Source organism: Stenella coeruleoalba, assembly GCF_951394435.1.
Source record: "Stenella coeruleoalba genome assembly, chromosome: 10".
In the NCBI taxonomy this organism is placed as follows: domain Eukaryota; kingdom Metazoa; phylum Chordata; class Mammalia; order Artiodactyla; family Delphinidae; genus Stenella; species Stenella coeruleoalba.
In genome coordinates this window covers 38765844-38777707 of record NC_137156.1, presented here as the reverse complement: position 1 = coordinate 38777707, position 11864 = coordinate 38765844, and the positions used below count along the sequence as shown (strand labels likewise).

Below are 11864 nucleotides of genomic sequence, written 5' to 3'. Positions count from 1 at the left end.
CCAATGCAGGGGACACGGGTTCGATCCCTCGTCTGTGAAGATCCCACATGCCACACAGCAACTAAGCCCACGTGCCACAACTACTGAAACCCCTGAGCCTAGAGCCCGTGCTCCACAACAAGAGAAGCCACAGCAATGAGAAGCCTGCGCACCGCAACGAAGAGTAGCCCCCTCTTGCCGCAACTAGAGAAAGCCCGTATGCAGAAATGAAGACCCAACGCAGCCAAAGATTAAAACAAATTTTTTTTTAAACTGAGGTACAGGGGTTTCCTGGTGGCACAGTGGTTGAGAATCTGCCAGCCAACGCAGGGGACACGGGTTCGAGCCCTGGTCTGGGAAGATCCCACATGCCGCAGAGCAACTAGGCCCGTGAGCCACAACTACTGAGCCTGCGCGTCTGCAGCCTGTGCTCCACAACAAGAGAGGCCGCAACAGTGAGAGGCCCGCCCGCCGCAACTAGAGAAAGCCCTCGCACAGAAACGAAGACCGAACACAGACATAAATAAATAAATAAATAAATAAAAATTAAAAAGCAAAAACCGAGGTACAGTCGATTTACAGTATTTTGTAAGTTTCAGGTGTATAACCTAGTGATTCACAATATTTAAAAGTTTTACTCCACTTATAGTTATTATAAAATATTGCTCTATTCCCTGTGCTATGCAATATATCCTTGTAGCTTATTTCTGAACTTTTGACAACACTTAATCTTCAAACCCACAGGAGGTAGATATGACTATTCCCTTTTTACTTTGAGGAAACTGAGGCTTACAGAGATTAAATAATTTGCTCAAAGTACCACAGCTGTGAGCCTGTGCTCTTGACCACAGTTCAATCCTAGTTTCCTTAATTGTCAAGCAGGAATAAGGGTATACAAGGTTGTAAAGGTCAAAGTAGACAGTGAGCTCCTTGAAAGTATAACTGTGCCTCCTTCATCTTTGTGCCCTCCTTGAAGAGGACTGAACATAGGATGCTCAGGTTTCATTGAATGACTAGTGGACAGAAAATAGCTTTTTAGACTGATGAGTGTTGTGCTAATGTAAGGTATAATTAATTTTAGACTTCCTGCAGTTTTGTGTTATGACCCTTGAGCTGGATGGAAAAGTTTTCATCATTGGTCCTTTCTGTCTGTTATCTGAGTTTCCTTTCTTTGGACTTTATGTAGTTCCTTACTGTATATCTTGGGAGGCTTAGGGTAAAATGAGGATGTATTGGGGTTTAACACAAGAATAAGACAGCGTCTTGCTGGCTCATTCCAAATCCTTCCTCAAGAGACTCAGTATTTGTTGGCCTTTTTGTCCCCAAGAGAACATTAGGTGTCAGTGACTTCAGGACACAGTTGACAAAGAGGCGTGGATTCCTTTTCTAAATTCACTATTGAATTGTAGCTTGTATAATACTTCATTTATTCTGTATCTAAGCTTAATGTGTCTTCTGAATAAATGTCCCTTACTAAAAACAAAATTATAAACTTTTACAGAAACATCATTTTTTGAGCTGGAAACCTGAAGATCATCCTCTTTCTCTCTGCTCCCTATGAGTGACACATCAAGACGTGTCAGTTCTTTTTTCCAAAGATCCCCAAATTGTATCCCTTCCTTCCCACTCCCACCGCTGTTTCAGACCTTTAACACAGGATTATTTCAGAAGCCCCTTTGCTGGGTTCCCTGCCTTTTGGCTTCCCCCCACTAATACATCTTACACACAGCAGCCAAAGCCCTCCTCCCGAAATACTACAAGATATTGCCATGAAGTATTAAATGGCTTCCCTTTGCCCATTAAAGTCCCAAATCACTTGGCCTGGGCTTGAAGGCTCTTCATCATTGACCACTCACTGACTTCTCCAGCCTGATTTCCTATTATTTTATTATCCAAGCCTTAAATGTGGCACCAGCATTCCCACTTCCAGACCTCTGCCCAAGCTAGTCCTTTTCCTTGCAATGCTTTCCCAAACTTCGCCCATGTCCTTGTTCCAACTCCTTCAGAAAACCTCTCTACTCTTCCTGTCTACAGCAGACTCTCTCCCCTTCTCTCTTCTTGGTCTTTAATTCAGTGACGCCTTCCATCGTTGTCTAACTGCTTGTGTCAGATTTTCTTCTCACCGAGAAGATTGTTAACAGCCCATGTTAGGGACCATGTCCTAATTCAGTTCAGCTCAACATTCACACGGCCTGTTCCACACCAGAACCTGAACAGAGGGAGCTTCCAGTGTAATCTCGAGCAATTTAACCTTTCCATAAACTTCAGCTTGTTTGGTATGAGGGTAAATGGAGGTTGATGAAGCAGTTTCGCGAATGTAAAGTCCTTTGTAATGTCTGGCAAAGAGTAAACTCTCAATTAACATTAATGAGTGGGCAGTGTGTAAATCTGAGTGATTTGTTTGCCTGCCTTTCTTTTAGATCCCAAGGGTAAGGGCCTGCCCACCATTTACATTATCCCTCCCACTCCCACCCCTTAATGCCTAACACGCTGCCTGGCACGTAGTAGGCTCAGCAAACGCTCATTGAATGAATCAGTTCAGCCATGAAGTCCGTGGTAGCCCACGAAGAGGAGAAACCCTGGCAAGAACTGAAGAGGACCGAGGAGCAAGAAACAACGCCAGGGGGAGCAGGAACCCGTTCTCTCCAGATCTCGCGAGAGTTCCCGAGCGCTCCGAGTCTTTGTGCTTTCGGCTTCTGACGGAAGCGTGGGGCGGGTAGAAAGAGCGCTGCCTCGCCTTTGGCGTAGGAGTTGCTTCCGGGTTGCGCGCCCGGAAGCAGGAAGTTGTCGGCCTATGCTCCACGCCCGGCAGTTTAGTGTCCCCGAGGCGGGAGGAGCCCGAGGGGGCGCGGGCTCCGCATGTGAGTGACTGGGGCCCGAGGCCGGGAGGGGGGAGGCAGCTTCGTGACAGCCTCGTCACCGCACCCGTCTATGACATCCTCGCGCAGCCCACCTTTCGGGGCCACTGCCACTCCTGCCCCTGCGCTGACCCCTTTTCTGAGCCTTTGGCGTTTTGCAGACTGACGGCATCCTCCTGCAACTCCCCCGGGGTCGATTCCCTTGTGACTTTTCCTCTTTTTTTCCTTGGCTCTGCCGGGGTGAGCAAAGCGAGTTCGACCCTAATTGAACTTGTTTCGCGGGCGTCATCAGCAGTGTCCAACACAGCGGTGCTAGCAAAGTCTAGATTTCACTGCCCTTTTGACAGATTTCTAATATTTTTTCTTTTTGGTAGGTTGAGAGTAGATTCCCCGCCCCCCCTCCGAAACATCTTTTTCTAATAATTGTTAGGGAGAGAATGCTTTTTTAAAGTGTGATCTTGGTATATGATAAACATGGCATCTCGGATTTCAGAAAGGAATATGACTTGGTTTATTAACCCAAGTAAATGAGCTGTTTGTAATCTCCTTTTAGAACAAGGAAGTTTGCCTGCCTCGTGTTCCGCGTAGTATTTTAAGACCATTAACCCTTCAAGCCACACTTTTTCTGGTCTAAGAGCCTGCATAGCCTTGGTATTCACCAGTATACTTCTTTTAAAGTATTTGGTCGTCTCCTTATAATAGAGACTATTCCCAGATACTTATTATTCTGGCTTTTTCTGTTTGCTCATTTAGTTGTTCCCATGGTGAAATGTTCTTTGGGCATCTCTCCCTTAATAAGTTTGCTTATTTGAGTTTGAGTTATCACAGTTTCCCTCTAAGGAACAACATGCCTTAACCAAATTTAGCTTTGCTACATTGAAGTTTTACGCGCATGCTCAGCGGCCATGGCTCACGGGCCCAGCCGCTCCGCGGCACATGGGATCCTCCCGGACCGGGGCACAAACCCGCGTCCCCTGCATCGGCAGGCGAACTCTCAACCACTGCGCCACCAGGGAAGCCCTACATTGAAGTTTTGACTGAAGTTCACATCGCCCAGCTTGAATACTATAGGCCCTGTTTACCCTTTCTGCTTTGGACCAAAACAATTTTCAAGACCCAGTGTGAATCCCTATTCTTCCACAGCTGCTCTCAAACTCCACAAAAAATATCCAAGTGTAAAGTTCCTAACTTGCTCACCTAACCTCTCATTAGGCTGATGTATTTTTAAAAAATAAGAAGAAAAAGTAAAATAAATGAACCATTACTTACATCAAATTAGTTTGAGAACAGAATGATCACTTTAGGTCCTTTCTATAAATTTGTTCAACAGACACTGATAAGGTTCCATGTCTCTGAGGTGAATTTCCATGTCTGTTATTTGTGTTGTTATTTTCTCCACTTATCTCTGCTTTCAAGAAACAATTTAGTGTGAGAGGAAGACAAGGAAGTAGATGTAATACAAAATGATAGAGTTGTGTTTAAGGTTCATAGGGCAAAAATGAAGGTTGGGATAGCGTTCAGTCATTGGGCAAAGCACTGGGGGCTAGGTTTTGTAAGCAAAGGAAATTATGTGTACAAAAGCAAAAAGATGTGAAATAGTATGGCAATGAAAACTGTGAGGGAGGAATGGGAAATGAGACTGAACAGGTAGGCAGTAACCAGATCATAAAGGGCCATGCTAAGTAATTTGGACTTCATCTTATAATAATTATTAAGTATTTAATTTGGGTATTGAGACATGTTTTCGATACATCACCTTATAATCCCTTAACAACATGGTTGGAAAGACACAATTATCCTCATTTTATAAATGAAAACTCTGAGGCTTAAAGAGGGTAAACAGTGACTCATGGCCACACAGTAGATGGAGAATCCAGTATTTGCATTCAGCTTTTTCTAACTCTGGTGCCTGTGTTCTTAACCACCATGCTAAATTGTTCCCTAGCAGGGCATGGGAAGTCAAGGAGGGTGCTTTAAATAGATGAGCAATGTGCACCAATTTGTGTTTTAGAAAAATAACTTGTAGAGGATGGATCAGAAAGGAGAAAGAGGATTGGAAATATAGAGATTAAATATATCTTTGTGGTGGTGTGTGGGAGAGATGTTGAGGGCCTTGACTGCCGCTCACATAGAGCTGAAGAGGTGATGAATGTGAGACCTATACAGGATGTAGAATTGAGGATTTGGTGATTGGTTCATTAGTGGGGATGAAGAAGCAGGAGGAGAGGTTTTAAATTTGGAGAACTGGTGTTTCCATTAATTAAGAAAAGGAATATAGTAGGAGAAATGGTTTGCAGAGGAAAAATAAGTCAGGAACACATTACATATAGGGGACTATAGGAAATTTGGGCCAGGATGTCTGGTAGGTAGTTAGATAGATGGGTCTTGAGTTTTGGAGAGAGTTCTAGACTGGAGAAGAGATTTGGAAATCACTAATAGCTGGTGGTTAAAGCCATGGAGGGAATGAGACAGTCAAGGACAACCATGATGAATACCAACATTCCGGGACATAGACTCAGAAGAGAACAAGAGAATTATGCCAGGGTTTGAGAGCCCTTGAGGGAGATAATGGGTAGCAATGGCAGCTGCTGCAGAGAGGTCAGATAAGGTGTTAACTGAAAAAACGTCCTTTGGACTTGGCATGTGTAGAAAGCCTTTGGTGACCTTAGTGAGAGCAGTATCAGTGGCATGAGGGGGTCAGAAACGAATGGTGACCTGAGAAACAAGAAGGTGAAGTGATACTTTTTTTTTTTTTAAGGGAGCTTGGCTCTGAAGGGAGGAAGAGTATGAGCTCTGGAAATCTGAAGAGGAAGGATTTTTTTTTTTTAATGGTAGAAACTAGAAGTGGTGAAGATAGGAATAAGTAGAAATATGTTTAAAGATGTGGGGATTCCTGCTTCAAATATGTCAATGTCATAAAAGGCCAGAAAAAAAAACACACACACACACACCAGCATCTATTGTAGATTTAAGTAGACCAAAGAGACATGACAGCTCACTGTGATAATGTGATCATTGGTTGGATCCTAGACTTCTAAAAAGTTATATGGCTTGCCTTTCTTTCTTTCTTATTTTTTTGGACCTTTGGGGGAAATTTGACTGTGGACTAGATATTAGGTGATGTTAGAGAATTACTCATTTTAATAGCTATGATTCTGGAGCAGAATCACCCCAGTTGAGATTCCACTGTTCCACAGCAATGTCTCCTAATTGTGAGGTGTGTCTGTAATCAGCAGGGAAGAGGTTTGAAATCTGCACCTGGGTCCCATTCCCAAGGTTCTGACAATTCAGTATATCCAAGGTGGTGCATGATACCTTGATTTTTGCAACTCTGCAAGTGATTCTGCCTGTGCCCTTGCAGGTGTAAGCCACTGTTAAGAGTCAAGCACGCTCATCGGAACTTCCCTCTGTGGCAAAGCTCATTTCTGCCAGAGTTGGACCTTCTTTCTGGAGGTAAAGGGATTGCCATGAAGCTTCAGCTGATTTCACTCAGTCTAAATGAATATACTTGATGCTTAGCCATGATTTTGTGTGGTTTTTTTTTAAGGGACAAGTTTTTTGTTTTTGTTTTTAATACAAACTGTCGTGTTAAGGGTTGACTTTCAGCAGATCGCAGCAAGGGAGCTGCTCTATAGTCTGACCTAAAGGGACAAGATTTTTTTGTCGTTTAATTAACGTCATAGCCACTAGATGCCAGTAGTAGCCTCAAGTGTGACCATCACAAATGTCTCCAGACTTTCCAAATATCCCCTCAGGGGCAGAGTTGCCTCCAGTTGAGAACCACTGATCTTACCAAAGGCGAAAGGAAGGCTTTTTATCAAGACCTCCATGTGCTCTTGAAAACTTCACTAAATTATTAGTAACTACCCTTCTGATAACTTGAGAAATGTGTCAGAATCTCGGAGAAGAAGGATGTACAGCTTGCAAAAATATATGTATTCAGTATCATATTACCATTGTGTACTTGAAATAAAAAAAAAAAACCCTATTTGCAACACAAACTGGGAGTTTAATGAGATTTTTATGCGTATCAAAAGTGGGCAGATGTTTACAAAGATTGTGAAACAGTCTTCAAAACCGATGATAGTTGGTTCTCCTTTTAGCCTCACCTGCACTTCTTTCCCCTTCACGGTGCCCCTAAGTGCACACCAATGTGACGTTCTCTTCTCCCTGAGGATACCTACAGGTGCCCCCATCTCTCAAATCTTTAAAGTTTTTTACTGGAATTTTTTTTTTAGAATTCCCACTGCTTTCCTTTTCTGGTCCTCTACTGAGTTTTAATGGATTTTGACTGGGTATTGTTGGATAATTTATTGTAGCTTGCTTGCTTGCTTGGAATATCTTTGTTCATTTAAACAGGAAAATGCTGTGTCTCTGGAATCACTGGTCACAAAAGCAAGATGTGAAAAATATTGTAATAAGTTATTGCTTTATTCTTTTTTCAGGAATCATTGTAGTCGATCACTTTCCAGTTTTCAACCACTCATTTGTGATAATCCAGGGACACGGTGTTGTGGTTTTCGGAACTGCCTGCTCAGAATAGGAACATACTTGGTAAGGGAGGCAGCGTGCATAAAGATTAAAAGCACCAGCCCTGAAGTCAGGCACACTTGTGTTCACATCCTGGCGAGTTATGAAACCTTTCTGAGCCTTAGTTTCCACATCTGTGAAACGGGATTAATCACACTTACCTTATGGGATTGCTGTGACGATTTACTGAGATAATGTTTCTGCAGTGCTTAGCACAACACCTGGCATATCAGATGGCATAACAAGAATGCATTTGGACATAAGGCTTTAACTTCTAATGTATTGAATTTTTTCTGCTTCCTGAAATATTCATATACTCCTAGAATTTTAGAGCTAGAGGAAACTTGAAAAATTTTCTGGTTCAATCCTCTTATCTTTTGGATGAGGAAATAGACCGAGTGACTTAGGCAAAATCGTAGCAATGAGTGTAATAAATGCCACAACAGGGTAAGTTCAGATTCTATAAGTACACATTTTACAACATCTTTATTGAGATATAATTTCTATGCCATGAAATTCACCATGAAATTCATTATAAAATGTACAATTCAGTGGTTTTTGTATATTCACAAAGTTGTGCAACCATCACAATTTGTTTTGAACATTTTTGTCACTCCAGGAAGAAACCCTATATTAACAGTCACTCCCCATTCCTCCCCACCCCCTCCCCTAGGCAGCCCCTAATTAATCTATTTTCTGTCTCTATAGATTTGCCTATCCTTGACTTTTCATATAAATGCAGTCATGTAATACGTAGTCTTTTGTGACTGTCTTCCTTCACTTAGCATAATGTTTTCAAGGTTCATCCATGTTGTAGCATGTATCAGTACTTTATTCCTTTTTATTGTCCAGTAATATTCCATGGTATGAATATTATTGATGTATGGATATTATTAATATCCATTTTGTGTATCCATTTATGGACATTTGGGTTGCTTCCATTTTTGAGCTATTGTGAATAATGCTGCTTAAACGATCACATACAAGTTTTTGTGTGGATATTTGTTTTGAATTATCATGGGTACATACACGTGGAATTCCTGGGTCATATGGTAACTCTACATTTGAGTTTTTGAGGAACTGCCAAACTGTTTTCCAAAGCAGCTGCATCATTTTACATTCCCAGCCACAGTGTACAAGAGTTCCACTGCCAGCACTTGTTATTATCTGACTTTTTGATTGTAGTCACCCCAGTGGGTGAGAAGTGGTATCTTATTGTGGTTTTGATTTGCACTTCCTTGATGGCTAATGATGTTAAACATCTTTTCATGAGTTTGTTGGCCATTTGTATATCTTCTGTGGAGAAATATCTATTCAAATACTTTGCCCATTTTTAATTGGGTATTTGTCTTTTTATAATTGAGTTGTAAGAATTCTTTATGAACTGTGAATACCTGTCCCTTAACAGAAATATGATTTGCAAATATTCCCCCCCATTCTGTAGGTTGTCGTTTTACTTTCTTGATGGTATCATCTGAAGCATAAAAATTGTTAATTGTGATGCAGTCCAATTTATTTTTCTTTTGTTACTTGTGCTTTTGGTGTCATATCTAAGAAGCCATTGCCTAATCCAGTGTTATAAAAATTTCCCCCTTTGTTTTCTTCTAAGAGTTTTATAGTTTAACTCTTAAGTTGAGGTCTTTTATCAGTTTTGAGTTAATTTTTGTCTGTGGTATAAAGAAGCATCCAACTTCATTCTTTTGCATGTGGATATGCAGTTGTCCCAGCACCATTTGTGGAAAATACACATTTTATTTTATTTGGCCACGCCACACAGCTTGTGGGATCTTAGTTCCCCGACCAGGGATTGAACCTGGGCCCTTAGCAGTGAAAGCGCTGAGTCCCAACCACTGGACCACCACGGAATTCCCAAAACTACACATTTTAAAATAGAGTTTTCACCATCCTTTTACCTGAACCTTGAAATGAAGGCCTTTGTGGTCTTAAAAAAACAGTTTGAGCAACGGCAGAGAGTTTGGAGAAAGGTTGTGTCCCCTTTAATGTGGGGTTCCTCCCTCCCTCCCCCAATCCCCAAAGTCTAGATTACCTGCCTGTTAATCCACCATTAGAAGTCTGATTCTGATTTAGTTGGTCTTGGGTTGGGGCCCTGGTATGAGCATTCATTAAAAGCTCTCTAGGTGATTCTAATGTGCAGGCACAGTTAAGAACCAGTGAAGTAAAAGGTTAATAGAAAGAGGACCAAAGGGAAGGAGTCATCAGAGGAGGCATTGTTAGAAGAGGAGCTATGCCGGGATGTGTGCTGGTTTGTGGCAGTGCAGACCCCTTCTGCTGGAGCTTCATGACTGTTGTCCTCTGTTCTACAGGGGGCAGCATCTCCTTACTGAGGAAATAGTTGTACCATGTCAGTGCTTTTTGATCTTAGCAACACCTTGGGGATGAAATATGTGAAATAAGAGGACCCTCTGCAATGTAAAAGCAAGAAAATAACAACAACAACAAAACCCAACCAACAGAAGAGAGCACAGATCCCAAGCACTGCTTTTCCTCCTACAAATGAAGAAAAACATTGTTCTGTAGCACAAGCACTTTTTAAAAAGAACTTTTTTATTTCATTTTACAAATGATACAGAGAATTCTATTTTGCCTTTAATTTTTGTCTTTTATTCTGTGGCCACTGTGAAACATGATACAGAGAGAATTCTTTTTTGCCTTTGATTCTATGGCCACTGTGAAACAATCTGGCTTTAAAATAACTATTAGAATGCAAATTGAATTTTGAAATGAGTTATAGATCTTAGGCCTTTAAGTATGTAAAATATAAACAGAATGTCCTTTATTGTCTGAGATTGTATTTGCAGAAAAGCATGAGAACTGCAACCTGCTAAGTCTGAAGCGCTACCATGCCATGGTTTTGTGTTGTCTGAAATTCTTGGTCTGTCAGGAACAAAGCATATCAATGTGTTCCTCTGTAAATCTTGCCTTCAGTGATAAGTTCCTCCCCTTGTGTTGCTAAAAGGTTCATCTGATGTGAAAGGAGAGAAATAATTGATCAACAACACTTTCCATATTCCATTTCTTTTTATTTTAGTAAATTACCAGCAGCAGATCTCCTGTGATTGGTTTCAGAAATCATTTTGGATGGCACTGGTGTTTCTGAGTCCCATTAGGGATTTATTGTGCCCTGGACAGGTATTCCTCAAAGTGTTTGGAAACCAGTGCTGGCCTGTGAACCATTTATTACTAGCCCACAATTAAAAAACACTTAAAAACTTGTATTGCATCTTGACATTGTCTCAGTGTATTCATTGTGTTTTACAGAAGAATTGTTCCTTCCCCACAGGTGGTCAAAAAGCTGGTCAAAAAGCACTGTTCTATAGGAAGTAACTTTGTGGAGGAAGTACTTTAAAGAAACCATCTTTCTTTTTGCATTCATTTTCTTTCTCTCTCAGGGATTTTGTATTAGAAGACATGGATCTTGCTGCTAATGAGCTCAGCATTTATGACAAACTTTCAGAGACTGTTGATTTGGTAAGACAGACGGGCCATCAGTGTGGCATGTCAGAGAAAGCAATTGAAAAATTTATCAGACAGCTACTGGAAAAGAATGAACCTCAGAGGGGGCCACCCCAGTATCCCCTCCTTCTAGCTGTGTACAAGGTAAAGATGTGTTCTGACTTGGAAATAGCTTAGAGCACAAACTCTTCAACATTCTCCCCAAATATTACTGTTGACTGATTCCACCACTGAACCTTGGTTTTTCTATGAATAAATTGGCCTTTACTCTTTGTTACGATGTGTTATTAGCAAATTTGATTACTTTGTTAAATGTTCTAGATGAAAGATGTGTATTTATCATTAACTGTATCTGTGTATATTTTTAAATGATGGACATAGCCCCTGGTCTGTATGATAAAAGCTTGGTGAGCCTTGCAGTCCTCACAGTTCTCAAGCTTTAAATGCTTTCAGAAGTGAATGTCAATGGCTTGTTTATGAAAATGGAGTAGTTCTTAAAGCACACTGGAAATAGTAGAACATGCCTGTTTTTTTTCCTTGGCCTAAAAGTATTTTGTTTGCTGTAACAATTATTAATCCATTTCCTGTCTTTCCTTGTAGGTCGTCGTAACCCTGGGATTAATCTTGCTCACTGCCTACTTTGTGATTCAACCTTTCAGCCCATTACCACCTGAACCAGTGCTTTCTGGAGCTCATACCTGGCGCTCACTCATCCATCACATCCGGCTGATGTCTTTGCCTATTACCAAGAAGTATATGCCAGAAAATAAGGGAGTTCCTCTGCATGGGGGTGATGCAGACAGACCCTTTCCAGGTAGAATACTGCATTTGTTATTTATTAGATACGGCTTTTTTGGCAGTATATCATGAGAAAGGAAATAACATTTACTGACATCTAATGAGAGACACTTTCCCTATGTTGTCTCATTTAATTCAATCCTCAGGGAAACTCTATGGGATGGGTTTTATTACCCCATTTTGCAGATTGAGAAACTGAGGCTCAGAGGATTAAGAAGCTTGTCA

At 41.2% G+C, this 11864-nt stretch overlaps 1 protein-coding gene across 6 annotated transcripts in view; it reads left to right on the top strand.

Annotated features, from left to right (window-relative positions):
- The first annotated feature begins 2738 nt into the window (after nucleotides 1–2738).
- Nucleotides 2739–11864, top strand: part of LOC307192623 (bombesin receptor-activated protein C6orf89 homolog) — a 33295-nt gene continuing 24169 nt past the window's right edge. Inside the window, exons 1-4 of one of the 6 annotated variants that reach the window (XM_079933751.1) lie at nucleotides 2739–2840; nucleotides 6199–6290; nucleotides 10778–10985; nucleotides 11442–11655. In XM_079933751.1, the coding sequence (XP_079789877.1) occupies nucleotides 10797–10985; nucleotides 11442–11655 (403 nt within the window). In that variant the 5' untranslated portion in view covers nucleotides 2739–2840; nucleotides 6199–6290; nucleotides 10778–10796. Of the gene's footprint in view, nucleotides 2841–5345; nucleotides 10986–11441; nucleotides 11656–11864 lie in introns of those variants that run through there. The other 5 variants (XM_079933748.1, XM_079933750.1, XM_079933749.1 and 2 more) reach the window with 5 other exon arrangements.